The sequence below is a fragment of the Hetaerina americana genome, unplaced genomic scaffold (genome assembly GCF_022747635.1).
Source record: "Hetaerina americana unplaced genomic scaffold, ioHetAmer1.1.p SCAF_24, whole genome shotgun sequence".
NCBI classification, from domain to species: domain Eukaryota; kingdom Metazoa; phylum Arthropoda; class Insecta; order Odonata; family Calopterygidae; genus Hetaerina; species Hetaerina americana.
Window position 1 is genome coordinate 2523862 of NW_027286808.1, and position 20538 is coordinate 2544399.

General features: G+C 39.3%; 1 protein-coding gene across 8 annotated transcripts in view; it reads left to right on the forward strand.

Annotated features, from left to right (window-relative positions):
* The window catches only part of Stacl (SH3 and cysteine-rich domain-containing protein), a 788683-nt gene that overhangs the window by 720536 nt on the left and 47609 nt on the right, over nt 1-20538 (forward strand). For 6 of the 8 annotated variants that reach the window (XM_071586632.1, XM_071586633.1, XM_071586635.1 and 3 more), the window contains exons 11-12: nt 15145-15213; nt 19089-19216. In XM_071586632.1, coding sequence (XP_071442733.1) covers nt 15145-15213; nt 19089-19216 — 197 coding nt within the window. Of the gene's footprint in view, nt 1-13770; nt 13816-15144; nt 15214-19088; nt 19217-20538 lie in introns of all 8 variants that reach the window. The other 2 variants (XM_071586629.1, XM_071586630.1) reach the window with 2 other exon arrangements.

Genomic DNA, 20538 nt, shown 5'->3' on the forward strand with positions numbered 1-20538 from the left:
AGCCGTAATAGGCAAATGTAAAGGTATGAATATTCTAGAGAGACAGTATTGAGACGCTGAAATGGCCATGAATAATATTAGAATCAGCAGATATACAACACCTGGGACTCCGGAATCCCTCCTGGCCCTACCTTCTGCAACGCCGAGCTTAGAGTTTCGAATGGAAAGATTGGGTACTATCAAATTTCATCTCTCAGACAGGCACCCAAGTTAAAGAGATAGGCATGTAGAGATTTTCGGTGGAACGCCCACGCTTCGATTGGGGTGGGTAACAATCACGCTCGATTAAGCGTTGGGTCTGATGGATATTTCTACAAGTTGGTTAGTGGGTTCGAACCCGAACCTTGTCGGTGGGTAGCCAATACGTTAGCCACAACACCATCAGTAATTTTCTTCAGTTGTGTTAACTGTGATTATTAACGTATTACGAAACATACCCAACTCAGTAAAATAAAATTAGCGTACGGTTAAGATAATTTACTCAGTAAAATCTTAGTTTCCTTTATTTCATCCAACGGGATCGTGATAGTGCGGTGGCTATCGTACTGGCTTCCCACCCAGAGGGGCCAGGTTCAAATCTCGGCGGTGTGGATATTTTGCTGTGGTATCTCGATCCATGCTTAAGGTGCTTTGTGAAGAGCACTTTTAGTAAGTACGCCGCCCGTCGGGTGGGACGTTAAGCTGCTGACCCCTTGGCGCGTTTCGTAAAGAGTAGGCTAATTCCAATGCCGGGTTTCTCTCCACCCTCCATCATTTCCTGTCCATCCATAATGGCGCAAATGACCTCAGCTGACATTCCCTAAATACTGCTACTACTTATTTCGTCCAAGTGCACTTTTTATCAAGGATATTTTTATCTTCTATATTTGTATTTCCCTACATATATATATATATATATATATATATATATATATATATATATATAATAATGGGCTGACACAATATAACACAAATAGAATAGAATAGCAACATTTAAAAGGACACTCACACGGTAAATTGTTCGAGCTTTCGGCCCTCTCAGAGGCCTTCTTCAAGTGAGTCTTACTTGAAGAAGACCTCTGGACCTCCGGACGAAAGCTCGAACAATTTACCGTGTGAGTTTCCTTTTAAATGTTGCTATTCTATTCTATTTGTGTTATATTGTGTCAGCCCATTTTTGTGCCGCTCGTGTGAAACAATGCATGAATGTGTGTAACGGTGATTTTTCCGTTCAATCGAAAATATTTGGACGCTGGACCATTTTTATGAACTCATTTTTTAACTAGTAGATCAGCGCCAAAATAAAAAAAATGAATGCTTAGTGTTAGAACCAGAAGGTATTATCTCCGGAAGGTTGCTCAAAAATGATAATTTCACTGAAAAATAGTTTTAATTGTTTGGGAAAAGCCCAGATACCCAGATCTCGTCTGGTATTCATTCCAGCGCGAAAACAAGAGGCACAGCATAAGATGGAATCAGCGCGAAAATGGAATAAATATTATAAGTCTCATTGAATAGGTGAATTCAGGACCTAACTCCTAAGAATCAGTATACATCGGCATGCCTTGGAACGCGCAATGCTAATTCAACATTAAAACTCCTACAGAATGAATTACTTACGTACAGAGGAAGTGGAGGTGAGGGGATAGTGCGCAGCTGCTAAATGTACCAGAGTAACCAGTACCAATCTGGAAAATGACAGTAATCAATGCGCATTTCTATATAAAATTCTCACGGCTGGAAAAGAAAAGGAGTATAACCCCAAAAATGGAGATAAAATAGAAGAGAGCAAATTTCAATACGGTTCGGGATGATTTCACCCATAGTGAGATACGATACTAGGAGGTGGGAGGATGGAGTGGGATGAGGATTGCGGGGGAGACGGGGCGACAGAGTAGAATGCGATCGCAATCATCGTTCTCTCATCCAATCGGTTGAAAACGTCCTCAGGTAGAGGACGCGCAGAAAGGAGAGGGAAGGAGAGAGGTAGGGAGAGAGAGGAGGGGAGAGAGAGAAAGGTGTGGAGAGAGGGAGCTCTCTCGTTCCTCCTCTCGCCCAGCCGTCCGCCCGCTCCCCGCGACGCCTCCCACAGCCACTCCCCCTCATCTCCCCTTCTCCCCGATCTGAGGTCACGCCCTCTCCGTCCCTCTCCCCTCTTTGCCCCGCGCCATCTTCTCCTCGCAGCGGCAGCGGGACCCCTTGTCCCGGGGGCCGTGTGTTTCAGATTCAGGGCGGCGCACGCGGCTGCCAAGTAGAGTCGCCGTTTCTAGCTGCAGAGGGTAGGCCGTCCTTCATGTTACTCCAAGTTAGTAGGACCAATTTCCTAGTGTCTTTAGAGGGTATTTTGAAGCATTAATTGCTCAACTCGAAGATGTACCTAAATGAGCCAAGAAGTAATAATGATAATGGTGACATGCATAATTAACTCGGTATCCTTTAAAGTTACAGGCATCAACTCTCAGCAGAACTGGTTTACTGTAGCTCTTGACTGTAAAATGTGGCTTTTCTAGATTTTCTCGAAATTCTATCTCGAAATCCGATTCTCAAATTCCCAATTTCCCCATTTTAAAAAATGAATTCCCGAATCGGGAAAGGTCTTCAAAAATATATGTTTATGTCCTGCTCATGAAGTTTTTGACCTTTCAATCGGATCGCAAAGCCACACTCACCCATTTCCTTCCCACCCTATTTTTCCTACTTGAGTCAGCATTCTCAGCTGTGCACTTGATTCCCTGTTCGTCTTCATGCTTTAGGGTATAATTGACAAATTATAATGGCTTTTGCTTTATTTGATTTGCATAATTAGACTTTCTTATGCAACTTTATATCATCCGAACACCTCCTTCCATCATGTTTCGCTTTGGAAGGTTTCCCTCCCTTCCATAAGAGAACGACTCATCCCTGTTATTTGCCTTCGCTGATTCTTTCTTTTCAACGTCGTTATTGTTTCCTTTGCGTGGTGATGACTTCTTATATTACCAGTTATTTGGGTTATCTTACCTTCCTTTACAAAGCTCTCGCCACACCCCTTCGCTTCACTTAATCTTTGCCGGACCTATTTGTAGTGAGCATCTCCGGCCATTTAATATGAATCAGGCAATTTTGTCAAAAATTTTAGATTAGTTTGATGCAAACTAAATTGTACCATCATGCATTTAAAAAAGAATCCCTTCCTCTCTGGGGAAGATTCCGTTGCGTGGAGGATGCCGTTATCACGATGACATACTTACGGCTAGCTGGTCCGTTTGTGTAGCACATTAAACCTCAGAGATCTTGTCTCATGAAAACTTGGTGACAGAATAGTAAGCATGAGGCAAACCATTTGGAATTCTTCAATGTATACATGAAACAAACTTTACTTAAACATTCTTCTCTTCGCCTACTTATAATTTAACTATCAGAATCTCCGACGGAGAAATATTTAGGGGACGTCATAATTTTCGATTTCCCCTCAGGCATTCGAGGTGAATATTTTTTTGACCAAATACAATTTTTTTTCGTGTTTCTGTTCTTCTGGACTACATATTTAGGAAGAAAAACCCCAAAAATGTGCCCTTAAAACGTCTCGGAACGAATAAATTTCGATATTTCATTCAGGACCCAACCGAGTGTAATTCTTAGGAAAAAGCTGGCACAGATATCAATGTGGCCCATATGCAATTTACAACTATGGGAAATATACGGTTTATTGTCCCATGTAAATTTACTCCTTAAATAATCAAACTATGTCATACAAACAGGCAAAAAAACGCGGAAATAGGATTTTTTCGTTTAAATGCCACTCTTGGTTCAGAAATAATCGAAAATAGGAGAAGTCACGTCGAGCAGAATTAGTTTCCGAATGATTCATGACAAAGAAGCTGAGTATATGGCCATTGTGCATCATTTTCCAAGTTTTTATGCCCATACTGATAAATTGTTTTATGCTCAAAATATCACCATTTATTTCTAAAAACTCATTTACTTGAGCCCAGAATGAGCTAAATTATAGCCAAAAGATTAAAAATCAATCCTAGCTTAATTAATGAAATTTTGTTTCGACATCGATGGAATTACTGGTGATAATCGCTTTTGAATCGTAGGTGGTTCAGCAGTTACCCAGGAAGTTTTCAAATGGTTTTTGAATGGAATTATATGCCTTTGATTATAATCAGCGAAGTTTAATTGTCACGTGCGCATGACCTTGGTTCTCTCGTGAGCATTTGAAAGCTACTGAGTTTGGAGGAAGACCGAACTAAAAGAGGGTTTTCACTAGGCACCAGTAATGACTTAGTTTGTTCTTAAAGTAAATTACATTCTTGTTTCCTAAATTCTATTCCGATGCACGTCTTTATACTTCCAGTAGTGTAAATACTGTGCATCAGACAGTTTACAGTTTTTGTGTATGGTAGAAAAATTACATAAATCATAAGTAATTATCATCATACATACATTTACGGTGAATACCTGTAAATAATGCAGTAGAAGTTTTTATTAATCTCTTAAAAACTGCTTCAGCGGAACAAGATTTCATTAACCAATGATATTACGATAGGAAAAACGAGTCAAATGAAACGAATCTATCAGTGCCATCATAGAATGTTCCTGCTACATATGATTATGCTATGACCAATGATGATTTCCTCTATAATTTCATGGGGTGAACTGATTTCAATAGGTGGTCCTTTATATTACTTTAAAGCATTAATGATGGATTAGATTCAACCAAGTATGCTCAAATAGCTTCAATGAGTTGTGTCGCCCGAAGTTTGCGGTTTCAAATCTTCCCTCGGGCGTTGCCATCTATTGGGTATCTAAGAGTTGAGTTTTCCAAACAATTTCACCAAGACCCTTCGTGGCTTAAAAATGCCAATTTCAATTACCTAATACTGCTCGGATTTCATCAATAATAAGGTTAATGTGAACAGGAATTGTTGACGTTATTTGCCTCCCTCTCATCCCTATCAACAGACAAATCAAATCGTTCAAATATTCCTGCTACTAAGGTAAAATGAGAAGAGAAAAAAATTGAGTAGCTTCAGGCGTGATGTGGTGGAAGTCGAACATAATGACTGTAGCACTTTTCCACTTGATTCGTGGAAAAGTACTACGATTAGTTATTCACAGTAGAGAAACTTTGCAAATCACTTACTTTTCCTAAATAGCAAATGAAAATTTAACTTGTTTATTAGAATGAATATTTTCCAGTCTTGCATGATATATTTCAGATTTTGACGACGCAAATCTACGCAAAAAATTCTTGATCGTTATCTAATGGTGCATGTGGTATTACTTTTCAAAAGGGATACTCCTTTACTTTGTTTTTGACTCCATCCAGTGTTAGCTAGGTAAGTTCAGACGTAGCGACCGTGTCTGGGTTGTTGGATTTCATATCCTCTTAGGTACAATTTCGATCCCAATTGCGTTCGTTCCCCATTCCCGTTCTCAGGCGTCACAGCGGCCACGGGTCTCAGATTTGTTTTGACGAACCGAGGGAGAGATGAAGCGGAGGTACGAGCTTGAGAAGAAACGTGGGTTTTAGGAGAGACGGGAAGTGAATGGAAACTACAAATTCCACCATTCGCGGCCGTCCCACGCCTTGACCGGACGGAGATCGACAGGGTTAGGAGAGAACGAAGGAGGAGTTCGGGGGCTAGGGAATGGGACGAGAAGGAACGAGTCGGGAGGATTAGGAATAGATAGAGTGTAGGGGTCCGGGTGGAGTGGAGGGGGCAGAAGAGGTAGAGGAGAGCGGCCTTGGAAGGGAGGAACTAGAGGGACGGGTTGGATTGGGTTGAGCTGCGGGAGGGTGCAAGATGACGCAAGAAGGAGGGTACCGGTGGGTGACGGGCTGCCGAGCAAATGGGACGGGAGAATTGGTGGGCGGGTGGGGAGCGGACGAATAGGTGCCGAAAAAAATTGGGTGATAAAGAGTCGAAGTGGGCGGAAGACTGCGAGCGGGAGGGTGGCGGGAAGGTCGCTCTCGGACGCGGAGTAAGCGGGGAAGAAAGAGCGGCGAAATGCACTCATCGATCGGTTGGTTTCCCAGAATGCCTTATCGCCTTCGTTCTTTTCTCGTGGGGGGAGGTAAGAGAATGGGAAAGGAGAAATAAATTCAGTGAAAGGAGGGAAGAGAACGGGGGGATTGATGCAGGATATGAAGGAAGAGTTTGTTATAGCATGTGGCATTAGAAACAAAACTACACCCTAACCCGTTCCTCGATCAATTGACTGCCATAAATTACTGTCATTAACGTCAATTTTCCAGAAAAGTTTGATATTTCGGAAATGTGAAAAATTTGGCTTAAATACAAGCGAAAGATAGGCTTTAACTAATTCTATTCCATGAGTGATCATTAGGGTCTAACCTTCTCAATAATTTTAATAGAGGAAAAATGTGTCATAACGAATGAAGGTGAACTATTTCTAATTCATAAGCTCTTACATTTCATCAGGAATCTGTATTGCACTCAGTAGTAACTTTATGCCTTTTTGTCATTTGGGGGTTTTTAATGATTTGCATTGAAGAGTAAGTTTTTCGGGCTGAAATTGACGGTTAATTATACGTATATCCTTGGAGATTTTATGTGTTAACATAATTTTAATAGCGAGTAAATTTAAATATTTTTGCATTAATGTTTTAAAGTGGGTTCTACTGGCTTGGATGAGTGGAAATTGAATAATTCACCATTGAACTTGATAGATCCTAACTTCTACTTTCGTGGTTTTCAATCGGAGTCATTTTTTTATATTTAATTCCTTTGTTGCATTTTTTACCACGGCTATGGTGGATAAAAAATACTGGATGAATCGAATGACCAAGCAGAGAGGAAGACGGGGAGAAGTCCATTTGTGAATGGGCTGACGACTAAAGAGAGACTGAGGGGAAATTAGTCTGCGCTTGGTTGCAGTGGGTTGTTAAGGGGTGAGGGAAGACGGGGCAGAATAGGGAACAAGGGGAAGGGATTCCAACGGCGGAGGCCGGAAGGGTCCATTATAGAAGCGGAGGAGGAAGTGAATACTAGTTTGGCTCAGAGTTGGTAGAATTTTCCTCTCCGTCGTCGACCTCTGTGAGTGTTCAAACTCATTCGACCCGCGCGCATCTAGATTCCCATCCCCGCAGTAAAGTCAGAGGATAGCCCTCTAAGAACTTTAGGATATTTTTCCAACCCTGAGCCAGCGAGGGAGTCTCACAGGCGGCGTTTGATTCCCTTAGCTTTGGGACTATCACGCATCATTATGCGAGTCCGATATCGGCATCGTCAAGCAAAGCTATCTGCACTTACGATAAAAACTTTCAGGTAAGTAATGTTAGGTAAATATCAAGACTAAATATAGACTAATTCTATTCCAAAAAGGTTCGGGACAGACGGGTGATGTAGACTACCAAGTTTTCCAATATTTATTTTCATTCACTTGTCAATATCACAGGAATCGTTCTTGGGAAAGCGAATTTGATGAGTTGGCTAAGTTTTGGTCTATCGATTCCAGTCGTTCTTGCATTAAGTGGAACACATCAATAAATATCGCTGACATCAAACTCTCTGGTCGAGAAAATCTTGTTCTTGTTCGTGGTTTCCATCATTATAATATAAAACTGACACTAAGTTAGTTTCAGTTTTATATTTGATAAGTAAAAGATTGAATCTAAATATTTTACTCTTTTATTTCATCGGGACTATATTTCATGGCACAATTTTGGTATAACTTTGTAAAAATCTAAGATAGAGAATAGTTATAAGATGCGGTGTCAGTTCCGGGCACATGTATCTAAAACAAAATTATTTGCCTGCTTTATAATAAATATTTCGACTTTTATTTCGATTGCCTTAATTCTTTCAGTTCTTCTATTCAGACTCATTTGCCATAATTACGTGTCGTATACCTTCACAATAGTATTTTTTTAGCATTAGATATGCCATTTTAGTATCAAATATATCGCTTGGGGTTTTATTTCAGTCCTCGCTTAAATTTCAACCTAAATTTTATTGATCTATTTACGTAAGGAATCGCTAATATGAACCGTTTAATACTTTTACTTTGAAGCGCTCGCCGAAAACAGAGCAATGCATTAATCTGCCCCTTCAATCTAAGGAAATTCTCTCAGAGAAGCCTCTCATTCCTTATGTAAGTACCTACGACGCCGTACAGACATATCCTATGAGGGATATTTTTGTCGAACATCCCATTTGTTTTTATTACATTGCAGGAAAATAAATTTGGCCTGTCACATTAAACAAGACGAATGCCTTCCACAGCCTGTATGACCACGCTTCTCACTTCATCCACCCCAACACCAAATATTCCCTCTCTTTTTCCTCATTCCATTTAGATTTCCATCTCCTTATAGTGATCGTAAAAAAACCTACCGGCCTATAATTTTTCTCGGCGACTGTATTTTCAGCTACTCTCTTCCATTGAGATATTCTGGTAGATGTTTAACCAAAATGGTTCCAAATGTGGTTAATATCACCAAAAATGACGCACGTTTAACCTTTAAGACTTATATTTTAATTGTATTTCTCTTTTAGTTATTTAGCGGTCGTTATTTTGAAATTATTGACCTCCTCGTTAGTTCCTGAATCCTTATCACCACTTCATTTTCAATTATTAGGGAGATTTTACAATACCCATTATTGGGCACCCACCAAGAGACGCTATATTTAGCGATAAACTCTTTTCTGTTTTCTTCCAATAGTAAAAGCGACAGAAGAAACGAAAGTGGACAGATTTAGCTCTCCGTATTTAATTGAAGTTCTCTGTTCCAGGAGGCATTCTTTTGGGAAGGCTCCATTCAAAAGATTAAGCTCCTTTCATGACATACTCGGGATCCCCTCAAGTTGGATGAACACTCTACTTGTGATAATCGCTATCTTCTTTCAAGCTCACTAAAAGCTTTATTGGATGAAATCGATTTTCATCGCTCGGCTCCTTTCCAGAATCATACGAAAGTGGACTTTGTACCAAGGAAATGGAAATATTAGGCTTGCAGAAAAGTCTAAATTAAAGTTTGAATATTCTTCATAGTTATTTCTTTTCCATCTGAATATTCTCACCGTATTAAAAGTAAAGTATTTTCACAAAAGAAGGGGACTCATTATTTAAACATTTATACTTTGGAAAATGAACACTGTAAAGTTGAAAATGATTTGTTAAATCATAATAATAAAGGAATACCTAAAAATTTCGTAATGGATCTATTGAGAAGAGTTGAGCATTGGAAAATGAGAAATTTTTCGACTTTTTCAAAGACGAAATATATTTTAGCAATACTTTTCCGTATTTGCATAAGAATATGATTTCCTTTTTTCATTTTATATTTGGTTCGTCAGCCATTTACCAGGCTATTATAAACTGTAGTTTTCAAATTATTTCGTTCACCTTGTCTCCTTTGTGTACCCATCTCTGTATCGAATCGTATTGAGCAAGTTCTTGGCGTTGAAAGGAAGAACTCAGCACTAAGGGTAAGGTCGTTTTGCGTCCGCTTTGAAAAGTCCGTCTCGTGGCCATCCCATGGCATTCCCTTTTCCCGAGTTCTCCCCATCCTCCCCGGAGAGCTCTCCTTCCGCCTCAACCGGCGCCCCCCCCCCACCTCCCCCATCCCGTTTTACTCACCCATTTGGACTCTTCCAGTTCCCATTTCTCCTCCTCCCGTTCGTCAACGTGCGTCCCCTCTCATTCTTCCCGGCCGATCGAACATTTTCAGCATCCGATTCAATCGCCACGCCACAGCTTCGCGTGCAATCGCACCCATTCCTTTTGACCCCTCCTCTCCCTCCTACTTCCTCAGTGCCTGTCTCGCTCTCTCTCTCTTTCTCTGTACTATTTTCTCCCACATTTTCAATGTTCTTGTTCGCCAACTCGATTAAGGGTCGAGATTTCGTCTTTCTAACTGGTAATCTCAGATCCCCTGAAAAGTTTCCACCTTGTCTCTGACAATAGTGGCACACATTAAATTTTGAAAATCGAGTCATGATTTTATTGAGCTTTACCAACGGTAAGACATTTAAATCGTTATATCTAATGTTACGAAGTTGGGCAAGAGAACCAAAAGCTTGGGCATGTTCTTGGAAGATTCAGCGTCACTTGTGATTACGTTGTTGTCCCCAAAAAATGTAAGTTCTGGCTTTAAATATTCCAGCAAACAGTGCTAGTATAAATCATTTCTCAAGGGGAACATCGATTTTAGTTTTCCTTGCTGCCTCTGTCATGTGTTTATTTTTAATCAAGGCATCCATTCATCTAGAAACACGTTTCCACAGAAAGACGATTTCTACGTAAGGATTCGGGTTTTATTTCTTTCTAAAAAAGAAAGCATCCTGAAAAATATTAAGCTGAGCCCAGGTGTAAATAATCTTAATTATCACCTATTGATTGACTAGTTTCTTTGCTTTCTACTGGAACATTGGAAAATGATTACTTTTCCCACTCCGATTGTCTCGTAAATCAATGGAAATACTTAGTATCCCGTTTTCTCCTCCCACCTCTAATAAATATTGTGTTTGATTGACTAGAAAGGAAAACTTGGATTTAATGTATTTCATTTTCTTAAGTATGTTGTTTTATTTGGTAAATGTATTATTTCCCTGAACATACTGCGGAAATTTTCCAAGGGGCATGGTATTGATTTTTTATCATGGAAATTATTCCAGTAAATTGACTGCAGCATTTCAACTTCATTTCTCATGCTAATCGTGCATTAATTTTTAAAAATTAATATACGCTCCTGCATTAAAAAAGCAATATATGATCCCGATATATATATATTTATTTATTTATATACATGTACATATAAGTAGCTCGCTCAAAATAGGTTGGCTGTAAAAAGTCAACTTTCTTCCAGCAGTCTGGAAGGGACCATAAAAATCTATTTTATGTATTCCTTTCCTTTCGCACTTGGCCATTTGGGTGTACTTGATAATTCGCCTATAGCAGACATTTCCTATGACAGCATATGAAATTCTGCATGTTTTTAATGAGTAGACATTTTTATAATTAATGTTTTATGAGACGTGATTTCATTAATCCCATTGTTGTCGGTAGAATCAATTGAATGTTACTCCTGTTTTCATGACCTCTTTCCCTTATGTTTTCAATAATATCCTTGATGTGTTCCGGTGTAATTCAAAAGCCATTTATTTGTTTCTCGAGCTATAACCTACAAATATTCTTATCCGTAATCTTTTGCCGAATAAATTGTTAGCAATTGTCTCCCCGATATTTAGTTACGTGTTTTGAGGCTGTTTCATTTTTTTCTACTGTTTCTCGACCGAGCTGGTTTTCAATTTACATGGTCCATTATGAAAGCAGATTACCAGGTGTAAAGGAAAGTATCGTTTATCCATGTACTTTCTAAATTCTTTGCTTATGGTTGAATAGTTCTCAGCTTTAATTGGATCAATTTGTTAGAAATAAAAAAATATTTAAATAAGATAAGGGCAAAATAAAATTAATGGCGATAATGTACATAATGGTCAATGAAAACGTCGTCATCATGGGAAATCCTGCAATATTGCGTGCATTGCGACTGCAATGGAAGTTTTGAGCCGCTTATTTGAGTTTTCTCTGTCTGTTTCTGTTGATGAATAACAAATAGAACTGGTCAGCAATTAAATTTGATCAAATACGATGCCACTTCATTTAACAGCAGTCATTTTGCTTCATTACGTGATTTCATGTTTAATTGGATTGTGCTAATAAATATTTCTTCACAGATTTTACTCTTGATTTCCTAAATGTTTTATTTCCTCAATGTGTGACGGTAAATCTTCCCTCTTTGATTTATTTCACAGGATTCTTCACATCAAAAATTTTTCCTTCATCTTCTATATTTAAACTTATTATTGTGATGGATCATTGACTACGTCTTCTTTTCTATTAAAATTTTAATTCTGTTCAAGGATAATTCTAACTACAGTGTCATGATTAATTATTTCTTTTATAACGTTAAACAGGTATTAACCTTATCCATTGATATATAAATAAACTTAGTATTTGCTATCTTCCTTTGTTTATACTCTGCTGTCAATTTATGTGTATTTTATTCCAGGTTACTCACTAGCAAGTTCATGCATGTGCTATAAACTATTTGGTAAAGAGCTGCATAAGTTATTGTTGGCTTCCACTATATATTTCAGATATTTAAGATGTAAAAATTCTTAAGAACATGTAATATATACCTTGTGTCATAAAGTGTTTCGATTAACTATGCATGCATGTGTACTATTTTTTAAATGCCTGGGATGTTTAACATTGATATTGGAAGCCATTTACATCTTACAGGGTCTACAAGCGCCATGCTGTAAAAAATGCCCATTTTAAGAGATAGTTTTCCTATATTTAATTATTCATGTGTAAATTATTTATCAATCAATACTGGACTACTAAGGTAATAATTTCAACGGCTTTCTGCCACTAAATCGATTTCATGCGTCGCGATAAGAATTGGCAATGGCTTATTCTCTCCAAGAATCTCTTAATTTCCTTTTACATTAAAATCTCATGACCGGTAACGTGACTTGGGTAAGAGTGATTTCCATTGTCTCTTCATATTTACTTGTTATATTTCAAAATTTCATTTCAAAAGTAATATGGATTTCTGAGATATGGAAAGATGCCTTTGCCAACTCTCAGCACGACCGGCATTGTTAATTTTTCTTGCATTTTCAAATATTCTCCATTTTCTGCTTGAACTATTATCTTGTACTACCTATTGCAGAGTATCTCTTAAAAATCACTGTTTATATTTGAATATTTATCTTATGAGTGTTTCAATTGTCTATATCTAAAAACTTGTGACGAATTCATATGGAGTAATGAGTTACTAATTCCATTTCCTTTTTTGTTTCTTTTCCTTCGGACTTGCGGGATTCCTTCCTATTCCTTTCGATCTTTTTCTCGTCTCAACGTCACCGTGTATACCAATAAATGCCTTTGTTCCCTCACCTCTCCTTCTCTCTTCGCCCAATTTTCCCATTTTCCGCAACCCCACTCCTCATGTATCCGTCTGAACGTTATTTCTCATTCTTCGGATTTAATTCTCTCTCTCTATAAACTACGTTCTATCTCTCTCTCTCTCAACAACAACGTAATTTGCATGTGTTTCTCGTCTTGAATCGTTTCAATATTCCCTCTTTTTTTATATATCTCGTCCAAATCGTGCCATCTATCACCATGTCACGCCTTCCTGTACCTTACGACCTCCCTCTTCTCACAAACTTTCTCTCTCTCTCTCTCTCTCTCTCTCTCTCTCTCTCTCTCTCTCTCTCTCTCTCTCTCTCTCTCTCTCTCTCTCTCTCTCTCTCTCTCTTTCTCTCTGATTCCTTTCCCACGGTCCACTTTTTTCTGTGCTGGGATGTCTATTCCCGTGTACTTGAAACACCTTATAATTATTTTCCTCTCGGATCTTTCTCTCCAAACTTCCATTTTCGCCGGAATTTTCCTCGAATTTCTTGCATGGTCGTCTGGAACCAACTTTAACTCACAATAACTTTATGACCATTATGTATTTACGATTTCAAATTTCTCAACACCATCTCAAAATATTTTTGGTCCGTGAAAAAAAAACTAAAATCCTTTTGCTTCGGTTTTTTTTCTCATCGCGGGCCACTGTTTGCTGTGAATAATTTCTTTCATTGCCGAACTGGCCGCTAAATGTTCTCTCCTGTGTCTAAAATGTCCTCGTTACTTGGGCCAACCCTTTCTCTTTCCGTCTCGTTCCCTCGATAACTTTCTCCGCCCTGATTTCCTATCCGTCGTACCCTGTGCCCTTATGTCGCCCGACCCTTTTGAAACCTTTTCCCGCCACTACAGAAAGAACCAAATGTACCACGCTGTGTCCACCATCATGTCCATGAGGTACAGTAGATTGAATCTTGAGAAAAAGAAAACAAAAAAAGAGTGTAGAGTAAAAGCAAATAATATGAGCAGTACGAGCGGAGGCACTCGGAATGGGCGGCACAATATATTCGGCTCACCACATTCGTCTCACCTCCCGCTCTTTCCAACCCACCGTCCTTCTCCGTCTACTCATCTCCTCTGGAGCTCATCACCACGTATCCCGGCGCGCAGCTGCCACCCCATCTTAGCGAGATATTTGGTTGAATTACCGCGGTGAATTAGGCGTAACTCCGTCGAGTAGGCCTAAACTAAAATCCATTTTCTTTGCTTGTTTCCTCTTCTGTCCGTCAAGTCTCTCCATCCTGCCGTCACCATTACTTTCTGCTATCCTCTGTTTTTTTTCTCAATGCGGAAGATTTAAGTTTAGTCTTGTCATAAGAAAATTGATAAATGCATTATCTCAGCTTGACAATTTAGATCAACTACAGCTGCAGTTAAATAAATTGTGGTTAAGATTTGAAGAGTGTGTCAATATTTATGGCTATAGCTTTTTTGGGTCATTGTTAAATGCAAGCGACATCAATATCCAGTTTAATTTGTGCCTAAGTCAGAGGTAACCAATATTTATTAAAGGCACATTGGTTTTTCTTTTCGTTTGTCTACGGACGAAGCTGTGAGTACAAATTGCCTTTGAAGTTTTTATTTGGTAGAACTACAAATTTATATTTTGCACTTCAATGATTGTTAATGATTGTCGTTTTATCCCTTTAATAATGTACATCTGGCACCATATTCATTTTCTATAAGTAACCACGCTTGTACTATATTTGGATATGCCCAATATCTAGTTTTTCTACTCAATTTCTGGACCAAATGTGGGTATTTACATTGTCGGTCAAAACGTCCTGAGATCCTCTCCACTTTATTTTCTTTAATAGCCGGAAATCGGTTTATTGATTTTGGTATGAGTTAGAGCTAATTAAAATGACTTAAATTTCGTGTTTGGAGTAGAACTAAATAAAGTTAACCCAAATTTGAATGGGGCGAAAATATATTAACATATTTTTATTTCCGCCTTGATGTGTCAACTCACATTCCAAATCAACACGGAGAAAGTATGGGCATGTCGTACATGTCACTTGTAATTATTAAATTAATTTATGACTGACTATTTGCCTCTCTCACTCTCCATTGCTCTCCTCTTCTTTCTGTCATATTTTTCATTTTGTCTCAAACGCTTTCTCTCTCTCTTTCTATTAAACCCTTCTCCTGTATCTCCACGTCTTCACATCCACGACGTCTCTCGACTCTCTGGCACTAACCATCCTTTCACCGCCAATGGCTCAGAAGCTGGAGTCACTTCTGGATTCGTGTCTGCACCCCGGACAAGGCTTGTCATGCGTCCGTCATTTGCATGTAAAAATGAAAGAGAGCAACGGCGAAGTTGAATCGTAGTAATGGAGATGTGTTCCATTTTTCCTGGGCAAATAAATACATTGCACCACTGTCTTTGTTTTTCTCCAAGGCAGACGCTTCGCCGGCGAATCGTGCGTCAACCACCGCACAGCATTCTCCCCGAGCACTCAATGAGTCACTTCTAAAGTTGATGAAACCTAGCAAAAAGAAAATACACGCGTGGGACGCACGACCCCCCCTGCCCAGCCGTCGCACGCCGAGGCAACCCAAAACTGCTAGCGTCGCACCGTATTAAAAAAGGAATTATTACGTCCGAGCACCTATTTCGTTCTTCTTAAAGTAGGAAATTCCACTACTACATTTTGAATTTGAACCAGTGCTACTGAATAGTCTTAAAGGGGAGGTGATCATTTTTTTTCGGGACGTTTGTTCAAAATTACCCCCATTCTATCTCTTTCTTCTTTATGTGTCATGGGCTCCCATTTGGAATAATGCACCACGATCTATAAGCAGCGGTAATGTTGGTGTAAAATGTCTCAAAGTCCGTACAAAAAGTTAAAATTTCAATGTTGAAGTGAAGAATGAAGCATATTCGGAAAATTTTGCTCTCCTACAGGGTGTTTACTGAAGAAAACTTATCTGCGGAGCAGAAAAGTTTTCATCTCCTAGCACCATGAGAAATTCCCACCAAGTGGCTCCATGTGCCGCAGCACGAAGCATAATTGTTCATACAATATTCAAAATAACCTCTAGTATTTCACCCGGAGCGAAGCTTAAGTCTGATAAAAATTACGAGCTTGGTTAAAGAAGGCTAACAGAATTGTGACTCCACGGCCCCATGCCCTAAGCTCGCGACTCATCCACTTCTCCTCCGCTTTTTGGCAGTCATTGTGGTTTGATTTTGGCATTAACAGATTGAAATGTTGCATCGTGGGAGGGGAATGGACGAATAATGAAAGCACTTGATTTTATTCATTCAAACTCCCACACACTATCTTATACCTCTCTCTTTTTCACAATACCCTGCTATCCCCTCCTCCGTTTTATATTTTCCTTGTTATTCACGCTGCAAGCACATCTCTTCAACTCTCCGTTCAATCGGGAGAGGTCACCTTCCTCGGAAGAAGCTATTGCGCCGCCCATGAAGATGCCGATGCCCGTCTGCCGCCGTAAAAAAAATAATAATGAATAAGCACCGCTTTTCCCCGCACTGTTCCCGCATCACCCTCGGCCCCCTCCGCTGCCTTCTCGGCCGCTCCCCCGCCCACTCCTCCCCCGTGATCCCACACGACCTCGTCGTATTGTTGCGCAGCTGAAGCCTTTTTCCAGGTGAAGTTCCCCCACTGGCGGAGCGCTTGTGCTTTCTCCCACCCCCCTGCCCACTCCTCGTGTACTTGCCCCCATTTTGCTTGCATAACAGAAATGATATTTTGTTGAGGGGGTGGAAAAAAAAGGAAAAAAATTCGAATTTTACTCCAACCCGGCGACAGGGACCGCATTATAAACGACCATCCTCCCCCTCTGCCGTTGCAGGTCAAAGAAGCATCTTCCTGCCGTCTCCGTAACGATTAGAGAGGCATGAGGTCATTTCACTGCGACGAACGTCGTGACGCCTCAAGTGACGTACCTACTCGCAACAGTAGGGCCCGCGCACGAGCTCTGTTTGAGAAAGAAAACGGTGGTTTTTCAGCTCTACGTGATCTTGATGCATTACTTTTATTCTTAATTTCGTGCGGGGACTTCCTGCATTTCGTTTCTTAGTGGTGCTAATTTGAGCTTTTTTTAGGTTGATCGAATGCAATGAAAGCAGAAGCGATCTGTAAGAGGGACGTTTTCAGAAGAGGAGTTAATGGTAGCGGGTTAGGGGAACGGCAATAAGTATTTCTACAATAATTTATATCTGTCACATGGGCAGAGATGGGAGTGGGTTCTCGGCGAACAGCTGTTGAAGTAGGGTGGTTGGTCAAGGATCCATCAAAATCAAGAGCAGTCGACCTTACGCGACAGATGTTCGTTACGAGAGTCCATTTTTGATTGCCCTGACGGTGGCATTATTGCATTGGGAATACGGCCGTGTTTTTTTACAGTTTTCCATTAGAGTCGATCGATTCTGTTTTTATTGCGTAGTTGCATTGAAATTTTAAAAATAGATGCTATTCGTTTTTTTAGGAATAAAAAATGTATGGTAATTTTCTTATATTTATCGTCGTTTCATGACGAAATTAGAAACGAAATTCAAAATTTTCTAGCATCGCATTGTATAACTTCAGTTATCATCGATTAAAATATAAAATTTGTCTCACTTTTCCTAGAAAATTTCTAAAATTAATTTCTGTACCTAAAATAAGGTAACTATAGAGTCAGTGACTCCGTTTACTGTAACTACATAGATAATTTACTTATTTTTTCTAAATAATGACATGCTGAATTCCATTCGTATTCGTTTATCTGCCTTTCAATTGAAACAAAATTGATTGATTCTAAGTAAAGATAGTCAATATTATCTGCCATCCAGGAATAATTCTTAGAAACTTCAATCATAATTGATCCTTAATGTCATTTTTAACATTATTAGTTCAATAACAGTTAGTGTCCTGTCCGCCTGAAAATCCGTAACCCAATCCTCATTTGTGCAGAAAAATCATAAAATATGGATAATAGAACGTTTCGGTTAGTTTTCATAGTTTCTCACATGTATCTTCTAAATCTGAAAAACCAACCACGTAGTCCTAAACCCTAGTAGAAGTAGTGGTAGTAGCAGTAGTAGTGACATCCTTTGGTAGCCCTGGACCTGAGTAGTTTTAACGGCACGGAAAAACCTTCCTCACGACCAAAGAGCTTGTGTGTCCACCAATTGTAACCAAATCCCACGGTAGTCCCCAAACCCATGGATTGACCCTGCCTCGCACTGTCTTATGTTGTCGTAGTTTGCCCAGTAGAGAGTGAGGCTGATGGAAGAACCAAATGAAGTGGCAACATAATTCACTAATTGGACCACCTTTGTGTGTACTCCCAAACGGTCAATCGACTGCATTCATTTTACGAGGTGGTAGAAAGTGTTCCTCATGTGGAAGTGGAGAATGCAGATAAGGAAGAAACTCAAATCCTGTTGGCTGCGCACAAATTTAACTACCTCTTGAGTCTTTTCAAAATAAAATAAAAAGAAAATATCATTCATTCATCTTTCGGAGAGACGTTCAAAAGTAAATACAAACAGTCGATTGATTCCACCAGTAGTTTTGATTATAACCTTGTGTGTGTGTGTGTAGATGTTGATAATTGTATGTCAGTAGTGCATTTGTTGTTTTAAGAATAGCAATATTGTTATGCGTACAAAAGCTGTCGGTAAAATCTTAGATTTTACTGTACGGCAGAGTACTTTTTAAAGATTAAATTCAAATCAAAGCCCTGATCTACAGAACAATGAACTTGTCAAGTGCAATTTCATATTAATTGCTTAATTTTCAAAATGTTGTGTTGTGTGAACGTAAGAACTATTAACCATAAATATGGTTTGCCTTTCATTTGAGTAGAAAATGATTGTATTTGCTTTTTTCATTTTGAACTGAGCAAAAACTCTTCGTCCTGAATATTATTAAAGGCCTAGTTCAAATATCATGCTCTCAGAAGGCTGTTTCTCAAGGTCACATTTGTTTCATCCGTGCACGGAGAGAGCGGTTTGGGCCCGCCAGTCCAACAAGAGCGGTCTTGTGTTTGTTTTGCCTGTTCATGTGTGTTTGTGTATGTATTCCGAGAGGAGACATTGTGCCCCTTCGTCTTCCTTCGTGTGATCTTTGTCGACTCTTTCCCTTGTCCCCCTGTGCGCTCTGTCCCCGTGCTTGACTCGTGTGACACCCTCCTCTTTCCTTTCTTAGAAAGAACAACGGAGCCGGCATGGGTGGGGGAGGCGCCGGCGCCGACCTCCCTCCTGGCATCCACCAATTCCAGGAGTACACATACAAGAAGATCACGCCGTGCGACATCTGTTCCCAGGTGCTCAGGGGTGAGTACTCCATGATAATGGAGCACGGATGCTTGAGGAGCCTCTGGTGCACCCGAGCGGAAAATATGTCAGCATCGTTCACCATGTTTTCTTTCCCTTTTGAGTCACCAATTGGTATAGGTGCCACAAACTCAATTTTTAAATGAAAACAAGGTGAAAGGTTAGGCAAAAAAAATCATGCATGCCTAAATTTGAATTCGTGAAATAACCTGTCACCTCTGCATAAGTGAGCAAAGGGAAATGTATGCAGATGTATGTAGTAACGTGTTCTGGAGGCAGGAGGCAAATAAGAAGGCTAGATTGACAGTCGTCTTTATTTTGGGGCGAGATTGAGACTATAGAGTCTCTTCTACAATATAGCTCCTAAGGGGATAGTTCCAGTGACGAAGAAGTAAGCACATTAACATTCCTCTGAAGTAGTTCATTTTTTGACCGTATCATCACGTTTTATCAATGCGAGGATAGTTTTGCCCTCTTTGCCCTAGGAAGATAACTAAGGATTTGAGAGGCATTTAATTGAGGGTATTTTTAATTTAAAAAGCTCTTTGCGGATTTAATAAAAATTCTAGTGACCAATCAGTTTTAAATTTCAATCTGTTTCCAGTGATAGAATGATACATGCAAGGTCTTTATTTGCAGCCCATTGCTACTTTTATAAACAGAATAAAAATTATTTTACTTTAATATGTATTTATATATGAGAGAATCCTAATTCTTAGCTTTCATTCTATGTGTTGCAATTAGTGTTCACTGAAGCCTTACGTCTATTGAAATCAAGTGAAACCCTAATATTTGGAGTCATTAAGTCACCATCGTGCGCATATTTTCCAACAAAGCAATATTAATTGTTTTCTTCGATAGATTCTTATAAGTCATAGGAAATAGCACAGGAACTTGACATATTTTAGCTGGTATCTAGTGTTGTATAAAACTTTGCATAGCAATATGAGGGAGGGAAACTTTTCAGACCACCCTCGTTTTGTTCGTTCCACGGCCAAGATTTGTTTGGTTCGTTTTTATAATAGAAATAAATGGTAAGATAAGCCAGCAATAGAATTCACTCGGGAGTAAATGAAGCATACATACCTTAACCAATTCTATTTTAGCATGACTTTGCACAGTAATCCGAAAACGAAATTACTGTTTTTTTCGCTATTATCACTTTTTCTAAACTCCGTATGAAGTTTCATCAAGTGTGACCATAAGTGTCAACGTATACTTTGATTGGTTTGGTGTTTATACGTTTGGTCCAAATATTCTTCAACTTTAATATAAATGTCCATTAAATCAATAGAGGAAGGAGTAAAAAGTATAAAGCAGTC